A 15,979-nucleotide genomic window follows, 5' to 3' on the forward strand; every position below is an offset into this window, starting at 1 on the left:
ATGGCTCTCTTATTCCTGAAACATTATGGTGGGGGGAAACAGTTTTCCCCCTGCAGTTATAAAATGGTAAAACCCCAGGGGGTGGTGACCCTTGAAGTTTTGAAGTTTTAGCCAATGAGCGCTTCTGCAAAATATAAACATATCACAACCAGAACGGAAGAGAAGGTAGTTGTAGAAGGGTAGCCATGTTCTGAGGCCACGAGGAGAAAAGGGCAAGAGCCCCCCCGGGGGGGCTCTGGCCCCAGCCCCGGTTGGGGGCTGCAGAGACTTGGAACAGTGTTAGGCTGGGCTAAGTGTCTGTAGCTGAGCCGGGAGATGTTTCTCCACTGTGAGCCGCAGCAAAAGATACTGAAAAGCGGCGGCAAAACAGCAGTGGATGGAATGGTGGCAAAGAGCCAAGAGAGATAACACCAAGCAGCAAACAGCATGCAGCCATGGAAGACACAGAGCTGTCAGAGAGAGAGAGAGAAAGACTAAGCTCTACACAGAGTTTTTGGGGGTAAGAACTGAACCAGACCCCCCAAAACCCTTTTGAGACCCCTCTTAAGTTGGGGTGGTGGACTCCTACTGGATGGAAGTCCTAAAATGCAACCTGCAGCACCGGAGAGAGAGGAACTGAGAAGCTCAAAGTGTCCTGGAAAGCTGGACTGGGATGGAGAAGGAATGCAGAGGGGGTTGACCTTGGCTGCCCCCTCACCGCTGCTGCCAAGCTAAACTGGCAGCCTGAGACAGAGCACAGGAGCTCTGGTAGAGCTCTTGAGGCAAAGGCTTCCAACTGAAAGCTGCCCGAGATGTTCTGACTCAGGGGTGAATCCCCTGAGGAAGGGACCTTCATGGGGGTCTTACGCCCCATGATGTGACTGTGGTGAAGCGAGTTTTGTCCCTGCTATGCAGCTCACGGAAGAGAAGACCCTCGTTTGAAGATGACGGGCCGAGGGACTTGGATACCCCTCGTGAGTACTGGCAGAGATCCAGCCGCAGCTGCTGCATGCATGAGAAGAAGAAAACCTGCTGCCTTAGGGACTACTGCTCTGAAAGTGGAAAAGAGATCTTTCCTTCTTCCCTCCTGGACTTTTATTTGGAGAGGAGAAGAGATTTGGTCCATTGTAAATACTTATGTCATGGTAGAGATAATTAAGATTGTATATAATGTATTGTAGTATTTATTTGTACAGTCATTTCAATATATTCCCTTTCCCCCATTTGAGTCTCATGTGATGTCTGGAAAAATCATCTCTCACTGGGTTGAGATGTGGGAGGGGGCTAGGACTGAGGAATTGGATTTTGGAGCTCTCAAACCATGACAAACATATTAGGTTCCTACACATAATATCAGGTCATATAAAGAAAGGAAACACTGAACAGATGATGCCACTGTGGTGTGTCATTCAGTGCCTGGTCCAGAGGTATCTGCTAGCCATTTTTTGTAAGAACCTGGTAAGACCAGTTTTCACTTCCTGTTTCAGCCTGAAAGAAAGTCAAAGCCGATTCCTGGAAACTATGCCAACCACAGGAGAACAGAGCACCCAGGGAAAAGAATATGTCTCCCATTTCTATACTTTGAAACCTGAGCCATGACAAAAAAGGACTCAAAACACTTGGGACATGACAGAGGACGGAGTCTGTTTTCTGCCTGGTCAAGGCAGCTGAGGAGCTGCTGCCTTCTCACAGGACTGCCTGTGCATTTTGGGACACAGCCATTATGATAATAAGCTGAGATACAGAACCAGGTTTCCCCATGCTTGCTTGACACAAACATTAGCTTTATGTCCCTTGTTTATTCTCTTGTGTCTATGGCTCTTGGATTCTTGGATAAAGAGCAGTATAGCTTCAGAGGACAGCGTCTTGTCCTGAGTCCACACCTCCCAACTTTGGTTAGGTGCTCAAAGTTTTATGCTGTTTGGCAAAAGGGGATTTTATAATCTGTCATTATTTCACTCTGCTCATGTGTAAACTCTGCTCAGTAGAGTATAAACTCGACTCAGCTAGGTGTTTTGTCTTAAAGAAAAGATAGCAAGGGTTTGGTTACAGTAGTTGGAGAAGTCCAAGAAGCAGTTGGGAGAGGGGTGATTGCAGTTCACCAAGGAAAGATTAAAAGTGAATCTGGCTATAGGCAGGTATTGAAAGCACCCTCACCAAATTTGATGGGGACTCCAAACGAGGAGGTGAGGTGGATGTGTCAGAAGTCAGAGTCATCTGTGGAAAATAGGACAGAAAACACAGAAAGGTCAGAGAAAGAAGTTTGCATAAGTTACACGTTATGTGACTACAGTCAAAGAAGCAAGAAAGTGGTGAGGACTGCAGAGATGACGTGTTTTCCTGAAAAGCAAGGGAAGCAAAGCACAGATCAGCTCAACTAGTACACGTGCAGTATGGCTTACAACTAACGCTGACAGGAAAGAAAGAGAAAGAGTAGTGAGCAGCTATGACCAGTGGTGACCTTAGTGTGCAGAAACCCTCAGCATGATGCAAAAGAAGAGTATGTTCTCCTGCGAAGGCAGAGAATGGTGTCTTTGGTGGCAATTAGAACTAAACCAGATGACCCTGGCAAGATATTAGAGGGAAGTAGTTTGTAGTAGGTGATGAAGAGAACTATGGGGACTCAGAACTCCAGTTTTCATGAAATCAAAAAAAAAAGAGGTATTTTTCTGGCAGCCTATCCAATCTACACTTGAACAAACCTTGATCAGAAATTGGGGAAAGGAATAATAAAAATGCAGCTGTAAATGTTAACAGCTACACAGGTCATAACACAGATGGTGCCACAGATGTTGAGCCTCAAAGATAGAATGGAATTTGTAAGAATGCACATACTGTGCTCTGTGTTTGAGCAGAAGCACCCCCAAAAGATGCTAGTGAGATAGCACTATCTCACTAGCTATCTCACTACAGTGTTGCTCCCTGTATTCTTCTTCCCACATAAGTTTCTCAAAGTATTGCTAAGCAAAGCAGGATGCAGTCTTCTAGCTTAGGATGGGCAAACCCATTAAAGCTAAGAGAGAAGAACTTCAGTGTATCCCAAAAAGAAAGACACTAGGGAAGCCATTAATGCATTTTATTTTTTGTTACTGTCACCTGATTGCACCGTTTCAATTCTGCATTATCAAATGTTTTATCTTTACCTTAAGTCCTATGAGTGATATGATACCTATGAATCTTAAAACTGAGTTAGTCTGAGATATTACCAGTGATACCACCTCTGGTAATATCTCTTGTAATAAGACATATTGCCCAAAGACTAAGAAAAGTCACTGTGAGAAGCTGGCAGAGGTCTGAGCTAAGAACAGTTGTCACAGGGTTCGGGAAAGGTGAAATATCTTCCATTTACCAGTCTGCTGCATGTGCCAAAACCAATGAGTGATAGCATGCCTGGAATCTGACTGCTATATTTGGACCACAGAGGCCTCAGGATCATAGTCTTGTAAAATCACAGACACATAGAACTTCCTGAGTTGGAAGGGACCCACAAGGATCATCCCATCCAACCCCTGACCCTGCCCATGACACCCCAACAGTCCCACGATCTCCCTGAGAGCATTGTCCAAATGCTCCTTGAACTCTGGCAGCCTTGGGGCTGTACCCACTGCCCTGGGGAGCCTGGTCAGTGCCCCACCACCCTCTGGGGGAAGAACCTTTTGCTGAGATCCCACCTGACCCTGCCCTGACACAGCTCCAACCATTCCCTCAGGTGCTGTCACTGGTCACAGAGATCAGAGATCAGAGATCAGAGATCAGAGTTCAGAGATCAGAGATCAGAGATCAGTGCCTGCCCCTCCACTGCCCCTTTTGAGGAAGTTACAGACCACAGTGAGGTCTGACCTCAGTATCTGTGAAGTGCAATACCCTTATCTCCTAGTAAAGTGTGTAAAACCTGCAGATGTTGTGTGGATCCAAGGAAGAAAGGCAGCAGCTGTTTCTGCCCTGTGCATGGAGCACTGCACGGTGAATGCACAATGTTTATCTGCTACATCTTGTTACTCTGGAGTAGCTTGCAGGTTACCTGGAACAGTACACAACGGTTTGTCCATTGTCTGGACAGCTTTTTGTAAAACTTTTATTTGCTTCTCTCCCCAGGAATACATTGCAATGGGACATTTGATCAGTTTGTTTGCTGGCCTTACTCACCCCCAGGAAACGTCTCTGTTCCTTGTCCTTCATATTTGCCATGGTTGGAAAATGGTAATGTGAAAGTGGTAACTTGTCTTCGAGTTTGTGCTGGGAATCCAGCTAAAGGACAGGTGATGCTTGTCTACCTTGTCCCAGTGTCCTCTGAAGTGTCTGAGTGCTCTCTTGGCTCTTTCTACCCCTTTTCTGAATTGAGGCACAAAATCATTGCTGATGTTTATTTGCTCTTTTTTTCCATTTGTACTTGCCACATCTCCATATTGTCTGCTCTAAAGCAACATTTGCAAGGTCACGTAAAAATATTGTCAGGACTTTATTGATAGTAACAGATCAGGGGCTCAGCTTCTGAAGTTCAACTTCTGGGGTCCCCACTGACCCCCAGACATGAAGTTCTCTCCCAGAAAACTGTAAGAGCCAAACCAAGCAGCAGACCAAGCAGTCGGCCCTCCAGTAGTACATAGCACACCAACAGCAAGTGGTGTGGTGAACAAACAAGCCTTCCAAGTAGCGTTTTCCTGGCAGGAGTGGAAAAGGGAAGGGAAAAATAAAAACATCTTCAGAAGCAAAATTGTTGAAGAGCAAACAACATTACGTTTCTCCTAAAGAAATGAAAGGGCATTCCTACCACCACAGACCAGCATTTGTGAATCCTGCTACACAGCCTTTCTTAGCTGCATTTCTAATACCACTTGGAGGGACCAATTCCGCCTGAGTTTTTTAACACTTGGGAGACTACTATAGGCTGCTTATCTCAGCTTTCTCGAGCTCACACCACACATAGTTTATTCTTTAATATCATTTGTTCTTTTTTGTGCTGATAAGCAGAAAGAGACCAAGCTTCTATCTAATCTTCCAAACAACTGCTTCTGCCAACAATTTAGACCCAGCTCTTCACAATAAACACGAAAACATCTTCCCTCCATGTAACAGAGACTCTCTTTTCTCTTTTTCTGTCTGAATTTCCACAAAAACTAGGACAATGCAGTGAAAGTCAAGAAAGATTCACCAGTTCACTCCAGGTGCTGAAGGGGCCCCATAGCACAGAACTGAAACACCAGCCTGCAACACTTGCCATACCAGGTGTTACAGGGAAAGATCATTCCCTAATCAAATTCTCCTACAGTTTTGACTGCACAACCTGGGCAATGAATTACCCATATTTGATGGAGCTTAGGAGTTTAATGAGGAAAAAGAATAAAGTGAGATTTAGGCTTTTTTTTTTTTTTTTGGATGTAGTAACTGGTGTGGGGTTGTTTGTAAAAATCAGGTACATTCTGGGAATTTATTTCTACTAGATTACATTCCTACTTTGTCCTCTGTAAATATGGAAAACATGTTGTCCAAGACAAAAGAAAAGTGGGGTTTATTGCTTTTTTGAGTGGGGGTGTGTGGCATCTATTGTGGTGGTACAAGGAAGAAATCTTTCCAACGTGTATGAAAAATGAAATCTTTATTTTGATATTTCTGACTAAACCTCTGTTTACTTTCAGGAACCATAGGACATGTATACAGAGTCTGCTTGGATGAAGGGATTTGGCAAACAAAGGAAAATTCCACAGACATTTGGCGGGATAGTTCAGAATGTTCGGAGAAAAATCATTTCAAAAAAAAAGTAAGTATGTTTTATATTATGGTTGAATACTTTAATCTTCTTAATCCCTTCTTGAGTAACTGACAAAACATTTCCACTGAATACCTGCAATGAATGTTCAAATTTCATTTAAATTACCAAATGGAAAGCTGTTATTTTATTTAGAAGCAGCAGAAGAGGAAATATTAAGGAAGAGGATTCCTGCTTTAGATGCCACAAATTATTTTCTGTTCAGAGTCTGGTGTTCACATATGCTGTTTTTCCCTAATGAAATAGAAAAAGACTGCAACCTGTCAAGCAAATAACTTAAATGCAAACATCCCATCATCTCCACAAATCATAGTAGTCTATCAAGTTCAGACAACTTCCCTCCTGAGCCCTTCAACATTTAATAAGCCTTTTAGCACTTAATGAGCCATTAATTGGTCATTTCAAGTTTAGTTGGTCAGAGACTGGAGGATTCTCTCTAGTGCTGATGCCTGTATTTTCCGTATTGCATCAGCCAAAGAGCTGGACTTTGTCAACAGAGGGGAAACTTCTTTTGCCATGGAATTCAGCTCAGCTGATGTAAAAATTAGTCTTTTAGGTGAGCACTGTTATTTTTTACTTTATTGGATGAGTGCTGTTTATTACTTTATTGAGTAACATTGCTTTATTGATTAGTAATGAAACACTATTAGTTCAGTATCTCCAGGCACTACCACTACTAAGTTTTTCATAAGCTCTTTATATAGTGAGTACATGAATTTATAAACTTTCAGTTTATTTAGTGACTAATGGCTGGGAATCTCCTGCAGCCACACTGCTCTCCCTGGTCATTTTAACCCTCTTCGAGAGGCCCAGCTCACAAGCATAAAATTATTAAGGCCAACTACTAGCAGAAAGACAGTGTTAAAATCCCTGGTGCTGAGAAGGAAAACAAGAAAAACAGCAAACTCACTGAGGAAAAGACACAGGTTCCAAGAAAATCTCTGCAGGCCAGGTATGGATTATGAAAATCACATATATCTCACATTCCCTCTGCAGAGAAGCTTTCATTGAGCTAGGAGTATGAATAGTTGAGAGGTAGACATAAGCAGCTCAAATGGAAAAACCTAGCAAAAAAAAAGTTAAATGAAGCAAATTGGAAGGAAAGTTGTGGTGCAGGGCCAGGAGCTGAACTTGGAATCCTTGTGGGTACCTTTCAGCTCAGGATGTTCTATGATAATCTATGAAAATGTAAGTGCTTTCCTTCCTCCTCTAGGGTCTTATTTGTCACTTCTATACAGCTCCAATTTAATAATTTTTATTTTTTTCTTTGAACTCAAGGCTGAAGTCAGACTATTTCAATATCTCTAGACAGAGCTAACTCTCAAAATTGTACAGCACAACTGATCTATAACTGTGTCTCCAGGCCACACACAGAGTAAGTGTACTTGTGTGTGCAGGTTGAGTGTGTTGATCTCTGCAACTGTCAACCCACCAGGATCTATTTGGTGCATGGAATCATGGCAATGAGTAGCTGTGATTCAGACTATGAATGGTGTTTGTGCAGGAGAAATTTGAAATGAGTCTGAGAGTGCTTTTGAATTTAAAAAGAAACTAAGGTTGGCTGCAGATGTCTCTGTCATACGCTGGTTTCACAAGGCAGTGCAGAGGGCAGGCACAAGCACTCTAGCCTGGCTCCTTGCAACTCGAAGGTGAACATGAAAGTTTCTGAGCTGTGTTTGTGATCTGCCCACCTGCCTAGATAACATATTTTTCTTCTTTGTTTCTAGGAAGAAGAACATAAACTACTTACCACATTACAGCTGTTATACACTATAGGATATTACTTTTCTCTGATCTCACTTTTATTAGCTCTACTTATACTTTCTTTACTCAGGTTAGTACAAATTTACATGCATTTTAGAAGTACAGACTCCTGTACACACATTCTCCTTTTTATGTAATTGAATGTATGACTTAGATTGCAATGCTTGGGTGCATTCCAGCCTTCCAGTACCTAAAGGGGTTACAAAAAATGCTGGGAAGGGACTTTGGACAAGGGCATGGAGTGACAGGAAAAGGCTTTAAGATGAAGAGGGTATATTTAAACTAGATATTAGGAAGAAATTCCTGTGAGGCCGTGGCACAGGTCATCCACAGAAACTTTGGTCTCCCCATCCCTGGAAGTGTTCAAGGCCAGGTTGGACAGGCCTTGGAGCAAACTGTTCTAGTGGAAGGTGTACCTGACCATGGGAGGGGGTTGAATGAGAAGGGGATTATGGTCCCTTCCAACCCAAACTATTCTGTGATTCTATGTAAATAACTTGTGTTTTCCTAATAAGCAATACAAAAGCAATTCCTAAGCAAAATCCATTCATGACAACAATATGAATACAACAGCTGCTTTGCTACTTTTTTTTGTTGATTTTTTAAAATTTTATTTCTGCAAATTAAATATATTCCACAGGATTCATACATTATTTTTTCTCCCACAGAAAACTTCACTGCACAAGAAACTACATCCATATGAATTTATTTGCATCTTTTATCTTGCGTGCCGCAGCAGTTCTTATAAAAGACACTGTATACTACAATATTTACTCAAAGAGACCAAATGATGAAACTGGATGGATACTATACCTCAGTCCAGAGGTAATGAGTTATTTCATAGCTAATAGTAAATATGTGCTGCTAGTGGCCATAACAGTTACAGTTTTGGAAATTTGCCAGCATCAGGTTTTGAGGTATTTGTTGATCGAACTTAGGATGTTGAAATTTTGCTGATAAAATTTGGCATAATCAAGATAAAATTCTGATTTGACAAATTGTAATAGATTGATTTTATAGGAAGGCTCTTATAGAAAGAACGTATTAATGGAGTGCTATATTTAGAAACAGACACCTAAGTAAAACAACTCACACCTGCAACTTTCAGGAAGAAATCTCAGTATTTATTTGGCACCTATTTAACACCACATTTATTCACTCCTCTTATACATAGCATAAAGCAGTGCACACAAATCTTGCTTTTCTGACAATAGTAATTGTAGTGGTTTAGGAATGATATTCCCCAACTTGGTGTTCACTGAAACACCACGTGCCGCTCGGTCACTCCCCCCATCCCCCTACGGTGGGAAGGAGAGGAGAATTAGAGACACAAAAGACAGAGATCACGGATTGAGAAAAGAACAATTTACTGGAAGAAGTAATGAGATAATAAAATGAACAGTAACATCCACAATACCAGTGACAGAGGTAGGCAAATGATTCACACCAATCACTCACCATGTGGAACTGATGCCACCTGACTGCTCACCCAGCAAACCGGAAAAATGCAACTGCCCTGCGCAGGGCTGGGGTGGGATCGAAAACCCTGAGGTCCTGCCGTACATCTCCTGGCTGCTGCAAAAGTTACTCCTGCCTGTATCACACAGTGTATTTCTTCCCTGTGAGGGTGGTGAGGTCCTGGCACAGGTTGCCCAGAGAAGCTGTGGCTGCCCCATCCCTGGAAGTGTCCAAGGCCTGGTTGGATGGGGCTTGGACGAACCTGGGCTAGTGGAAGGTGTCCCTGTCTATGGTCGGGGGGTGGAACTGGATGATCTTTAATGTCCCTTCCAACCCAAACCATTCTGTGATTCTGTGATTTTCTATGAAACAGCACTAAGAGAGAGAAAAACAGTATAAAGGCTTTTCTGTACTAGGAAAATGTATTAGTTTTCTTACATTTGTCTAGAAAATGGAATAACAACACCTCATTTGTGACCACTGTGAATAAATTATACTTGTAGGATGTTGTAAGAATAAAGCTTGCCCACATCAACAAGCAAAATTAACTGCAAGATGTTAATGGTGACTATTATTTTAATAGCTCATCAGTAAAAATTCTGATATGCGGATTATGACACCTACATTTACAATGATTCCTGATCTCTCTCTCCTACAGATTGTAATAATTTGCAGGACTGCCCAGTTTTTCATGCATTACTTTGTTGGGGCAAATTACTTTTGGCTATTAGTAGAAGGAATTTATCTGCACACATTATTGATAACTGTGGTACTCTCTGAAAGACGACTTCTGCAGACATACATTGTGATAGGATGGGGTAAGTCCTTAACTGTTTCTAAGTACTTGATTACGTGATGCTTTGTTGAGTCAGTGGAGGATATTTCATAAAGAAGAAAGTAAAATCTGAACTCTGTTAGTTTTGAAGCCAGCAATTTTAAATGAGAGTATGCCAGTAGTGGTACATTCATGGCAGCTCAGCTGGACCTGCACGTAGAGGGCTTAGCAAAATTGGTTCATAAGAAAACAGGAGCCTGGTGGGCAGAATAAGAAGAATATTATGGTACCACCAGCAACTTCATTTCCTTCTTTTGTATTAGAGCATCTATGTAACAAAAAATGTCAAAACATAAGCAATTTTCTTTTAAATGTTCCCCTTCCCACCTCACCTGAAAGTTCTACAGTGTGCTTTAAGATAGAGGACAATCTGAAACACTGCATGAGTCCGGTATTACATTTCAGGCATTTTTCATGAAATAAAGACAATGTAATGTTAGCTACAAGCATTTAAAGTATTTTGTATATACTATGTCCTGTAGTCTGACAATTTTTTATTTTTTTTTTTTGCTTACTCAGTGAGTGTAATTCTGTATCTTGCCCGGACAAAGGAGAAAATCAAGGTTTCCCAATTACAGATAATCATCTAAAAGCTACCTGTACAACTTGCTGGCCTTTGAATTGTTTCACCATACTTCTGTATCTCTCTAAATCACTTTGTTGCTTTGATCACCAGCTTGTTGGACGAGTGGTGACTAGTTATTTTATTCCTTGTTCAAACTGCAATAGACAAGTTTGTTAAGACATTTTCTCACTAGTGTAAGAGTATAAATAATAATGATCCTCCTCATTATTATTTTTATTATTATGCCTGTTGGTCATCCTCTATTGCACTCATATCTGCACCATATTCACTGATTTCCTGAAGGTTTTCCTCACTAATTAGCTTAATCTCTTATTTATATTTATTACCATCACTACTAAGATGGGCCATCTGGCAAGTGTCTCACAGACATGCGTCAGCAGGGCTGAACTGCGCTCACGCTGACTGAGACATTTCCTCAGCTACTGTACAGGAACTGCCTTTGACAATATCCCCTCATCATCCTGGGTATCACCTTTCCTCATGAGACCATGTCATACTCCCCTGGATCTATTGCTCCGTTAGCAAGTTCTCCATGCCCTGATTGTTCTCTGAGACCCGTTTGTTGCACCAATACCATCTCCCACCCAAGTGAGACCCCTTTCATTTCTTTCCCCCTTTTTACCTGCTCAGAGATCTATTCTTTTAGAGAGTATTTTGGTTTTGGACCTTTCCCCGTATTGCCACACTCCAGCTTTCTCCCAAACCTTAGTTAGTGTCCCAGAATACTGATTAATCCCTCTTCTGGCCCCGGCAACCCACATCTCCTTTCATTTCTGCCACATCCACCACAGACTCTCCCATGTGTTATTGGGCTGAGAATGCAGTGGAACGCCTGCTTGTTGTAGCTCACATGCCTTCTGCTTCTGATTGAGACTTGTGACCACACATATGTAGACCATTGCAATAATGCACTAATTCTTTATTTCAGGGTTTTTTTTTTTTTTTTTTTTTCCCAACCTGAAGCCTGTGACTTCCAGGAAGGGGTGAGGGCAACAATGGGGGAAGGGGGACCACAGATCCTCTTGAAGAGGTCCAGGACAACAATCCTTTATCAGCTCTTTTGATTAGGCAGAGTTTCATGCCTTCACTGAAAACTCTTTTAAGGTTCAACAGCTGTTGCCTAAGGTAGTCTACGAGGCCTCATGTGCCAGTTACTTTGAATTCTCAGGGTCAGAAATTTAGAAAATTTCAAAAGGTCACCAGTGTGTGTTTGTGTGTGTATGTATATGTCAGTCTGAAAAGGAAAGATTCAATTACACAATGAAGTTTCATTTTGTATTTGAACTAGAAATGGGGAAAGCCAGGATTAGGTTGATTTTTGTACATTTCTAAATAGAAGACTGAAAAGCACATATCTCTGCACCACACACTTCTGCAAGCTTGATTGTAAATGATGTCTTTTCCTTTCAGTTGTTCCAATCCTGTTTGTGGGCCCTTGGGGAATAAGCAGATCCAAACTGGAGAACACTGGGTAGGTTACTAAATAAAAAGAACCTTAGCACACTGTCTTTCTGTTTACTTAACTTTTCTGAAAGCCCTTGACAGTACTTGACACAAGTACTGATTACTAGATTATAAAATACATACAGCATCTATAGATACTTGTTACGTTTTCAAGGTTCCTTTTAGTACTTTTACATTAAACTACTTCTAGGAATTCTCAGATTCACTTATGCATGAATCAAGAAGTAGAATGAACCTTCACTGTTCCTGAGAGGAAAGGTATCACATCCAGTGATCATCCACTTACATGAAGCAAGTTGTCAGCACCACCATTTTATGGAGAGTATCCTCTCAGTAAGAAAAGGGAACCAGTGCTCTCCTTGGAGACCATCTACATTTTGCATTTAATTACTAACTATTCCCCGTCATTTTGTAAAAAACCAATTATTATGAATGCTAATGGCAAAATCTTATAGTCACTGAAAGCTGATACTAATGAATGTGTTCATATTTGGTGGAGGAATTAGCGACAGTAATGTGCACTAGTAAACATCACTTTTCCAGTCTTCTGGTCTTCAATGATGCTGTTAGTAGCATCACATAAACTTTGTGAGTTTTGTATGATTTCTCTTGTTCTCCTTTTATTATTCATGGCTTCTAGAGAATTTCGTGTGGAATGCCAATATAGATAATAAGCAGCAACCAAATAATAATTACAGGCTCATAGAGTTAGATGTTATCTAAATCGTAAATGACAAACCAGGATAGTACAGAACCTCAGGAAAGAGGAAACGTGCATAGGACAAATTAGAAGGCTAGAGCAGGATAAAAGGACATAGATTCAAGGAAACAGTATGCATATTTTTTAGCAGGACATGAAGCAATTCCTGTTTACTACACAATTCTTAGTTTGCTCATTTATAGTTTCCAATAGATAATTTAAGTAGGATGAATTTCATTATGAAGGTTTGGTGTCATATACAGTTATTTTGTGGATTCAAAGACTGTGAGTTTGCCAGATAGTTCTGAAGTTTGTGGTCCAGGGAAACATCTCTCAACATTCATGTGGAAAGATCTTCAGAATAAATACAACTAGAGTTGTTGATAAGACTCGTCCCAGTTTTACTCTGTTTCTTCTGAGGACCACCTGAAAAACTTGTACTGTATCAACTTCCTTTTGAAATATATACACAGGTTATGTAAGCTTCCTAATTTTTCTATGAAAAATTATGTATTAAATTGTGATTAAAATTATGTATTATATATACCTGTATAAAATATAAATAGATAAATATATTAAATGTATCTTATATAAAAGTACATATTATATTAAATTATTATTAAAATTATATATTAAATATTAATTACACTTCAAATTATTCTCCAGGTGCTGGGGAACAAATGAACACATGGGAATCTGGTGGATCATCCGAGGACCAATGTTGTTTTCCATTACAGTAAGAATTATATAACTCATATTTTTTTCCCCTCCTTGGTCTTTTTAATTAGTGCCTGTTTTGTCCTTCAGTATTTTGGAACAGATAAGATACAGTTTCCTACTACAGAAATATCAAGGGGGATATAAAGTGACATAAGGGATAAACTATTGTTCAAATAATGAGGAAGTAGAGTTCTGTGTTAAAAAATTAAAATATAATTTTGTACTGGGGGGCGGCTGGGGCTTGTCCCCGCGCCACACGGAGCGGAAGCCCCTGCTGGGGGGGAGCTCCTGAGCCTCGAACCTCGTGGCCGGGACCCTCCCTCCGCGGCCGGGGGCTGTTCCCGGGGCGGCTGGGGCTTGTCCCCGAGCCGCGCGCACTCTGCGCGCGCGGTTGAGCCCTTGGCCACAGCCGTTCCAGGAGAGAGGTGAAATGGGGGGAGCCTTACCGGCAGGTACTGCACCTCCATGAAAGAGGAGAAGGAAGATTCGGAGCACACAGAGGTTTGGCGTTCCAGGGTTGGGGGGGAGGGCTTGGGGGGGGGATTACCGTAGTGTGTCAAGCGGGCCGTGGTGGTCCGCCGACTAGCAGGAGGGAGAGTGGCACAATCCCGTATGTAATGTCGCAGGTGAGTAGTGTGCCTGAAGATATGTGGAAACACAGTGGGGGTAGGATAAGGTCAGGGTGGATAGTAGGTTCTTTTAGAATAATGGGGGGCCCCACCAGGCTGGGGCCAATAAAAGGCACCCCTGCCTGGATGGGTACTGGGGTCAGAATGTTTGCTTTGTTTGTTCTGTCTGTCTGGTTTTGGTTCTCCTGTGGCTACTGCCCAGGCTCGGCATGTTCTGGATATACTTGCTTTGCTCTGTTACATCCTGAAACGGTGGACAGGACAAAGGGTTGTCCCTGGGTACCTCCTCCAGTTTATTTATAGGTAGGTGATAATAAAGCAGGAAATGAAAGACTTGCTCAAGGCGCTCTAATAGGAACATAGTCTCCGTTCCCCTGTGTGGTTGCAAACTGTATGGTACATGCCTCCAGTAGGGTCGCCCATGCCAGACAGATCAAAACCGTAGGACCAGATTTAATACATTCTTGGGCAGGATGAGCTCTTTAGCCTCCTGGCAGTCATCCTAGGAGAAGGACAACTCCAATCCCAAACCCGGGCAGATGGAGCTCGCTTAGCCCTGAAAGGCCATCCATCTAAGAGAAGGTCACTCTAATCAAACCTACGTCCTGAGGACCTCACTGCCACCGTCCAAGCTCGCTCAGCCCTGGCAGATGAACCTCAAGATTAAAGGGTGGGTTCAGTTCCGCGCACACTGTGTCTCACCTAAAAAATCCACTGCGCAGGCTTGAAGGCTTTACCCACATGCAAAAAGTCCTGTAGTGACGGGCGAGGGTCGAAACGGCAGGTGAAAGGTGCACTGGGAGCCGCAGACCCAACCCTGCATGCAGGCGGTTCAGGATATTGGTCATTTGAGACTGACCGGAGACGACAGTCTCTCGGGGCAGCACCCTGAACGACCAAGCAGCCTTTTCAAGGACAGCACTGCTTGCTCCACTCGGAGAGGGGCCTAGAAAAGGTGGCCTAAACAAAGCTCATCTCCACTTTCACCCGGTTGGTTAACCGCAGGCCAACGGGCATCTTCTTCCAATGCGGTCGCACAAAGAGCAAAAGACAAAGGCATGCACCTGCCTCCAAAGGTGTACCTAAATTAACTCTAGCATGTTGGAACATCAGAACCATGCTCGATTCTGCGGGTAGCGGATGTCCTGAGCGTCGCTCTGCCCTAATTCCCCATGAGCTGGCTCGTCTCAACATCGACATCGCCGCTCTCAGTGAAGTTCACCTTCATGAAGAAGGCAGCCTCAGAGAACATGGTGCCGGTTACACACTCTTTTGGTCAGGCAAGCCCAGAACCGAAAAACACCTCTCAGGAGTCGGCTTCATGATCAAAAACTCCATTGTCCCTAAACTCGAAAATCTGCCGACAGGTCACTCTGACCGCATTATCTCCCTACGCCTTCCGCTAAACAGCAAGCAATATGTTGTCATCTTTAGTATATATGCCCCAACTCTCCAAGCTGACCCTCCTGAAAAAGATAAATTTTACGCTGACCTGTGCCTCCTTACCCAAAAGGTTCCTGCAGACGATAAGATCATTATCCTTGGTGATTTCAACGCCAGAGTAGGCAAGAATTTTGAAGCCTGGAAAGGAGTATTAGGCAAGCATGGTGTTGGAAACTGCAACGATAATGGTCGACTTCTGCTAGAATTCTGTGCAGAGCAACAACTCACCGTCACTAATACTATCTTTCAGCAGAAAGATAGTCTGAAGACAACCTGGATGCACCGCCGTTCTAAGCATTGGCACCTCATTGATTATGTCTTGGTGCGACAGAGAGATGCCCGCGATGTCCTCCATACCCGCATGATGCCCAGCGCAGAATGCCAAACAGGCCATCGGCTTGTACGCTGTAAACTCAATTTTAAGCTCAAATTCAAACCAAAGAGGGGCAACATCCCAAGGAGAAGACTCCAAGTTAACAATCTCCAATCAACCACAGTAAGAGACAGTTTCCAGGCAAACCTTCAAACTAGGCTCGAAAACATTCCCACAGATTCCTCTCCTGAAACAATCTGGCTTCATATTAAAAACAGCATCCTGCATTCCTCTGAAGAATCCTTAGGGTTCTCCCTCAAG

At 42.5% G+C, this 15,979-nt stretch overlaps 1 protein-coding gene across 3 annotated transcripts in view; it reads left to right on the plus strand.

Moving 5' to 3' along the window:
- GLP2R (glucagon like peptide 2 receptor) overlaps positions 1-15,979 on the plus strand; it is a 38,288-nt gene that overhangs the window by 10,054 nt on the left and 12,255 nt on the right. For all 3 annotated transcript variants that reach the window (XM_032707019.1, XM_032707017.1, XM_032707018.1), the window contains exons 4-10: positions 4,075-4,179; positions 5,616-5,737; positions 7,474-7,580; positions 8,179-8,335; positions 9,627-9,786; positions 11,800-11,860; positions 13,220-13,289. In XM_032707019.1, the coding sequence (XP_032562910.1) occupies positions 4,075-4,179; positions 5,616-5,737; positions 7,474-7,580; positions 8,179-8,335; positions 9,627-9,786; positions 11,800-11,860; positions 13,220-13,289 (782 nt within the window). The remainder of the gene's footprint in view (positions 1-4,074; positions 4,180-5,615; positions 5,738-7,473; positions 7,581-8,178; positions 8,336-9,626; positions 9,787-11,799; positions 11,861-13,219; positions 13,290-15,979) is intronic.

This window comes from Chiroxiphia lanceolata, chromosome 19 (genome assembly GCF_009829145.1).
Source record: "Chiroxiphia lanceolata isolate bChiLan1 chromosome 19, bChiLan1.pri, whole genome shotgun sequence".
Taxonomy (NCBI): domain Eukaryota; kingdom Metazoa; phylum Chordata; class Aves; order Passeriformes; family Pipridae; genus Chiroxiphia; species Chiroxiphia lanceolata.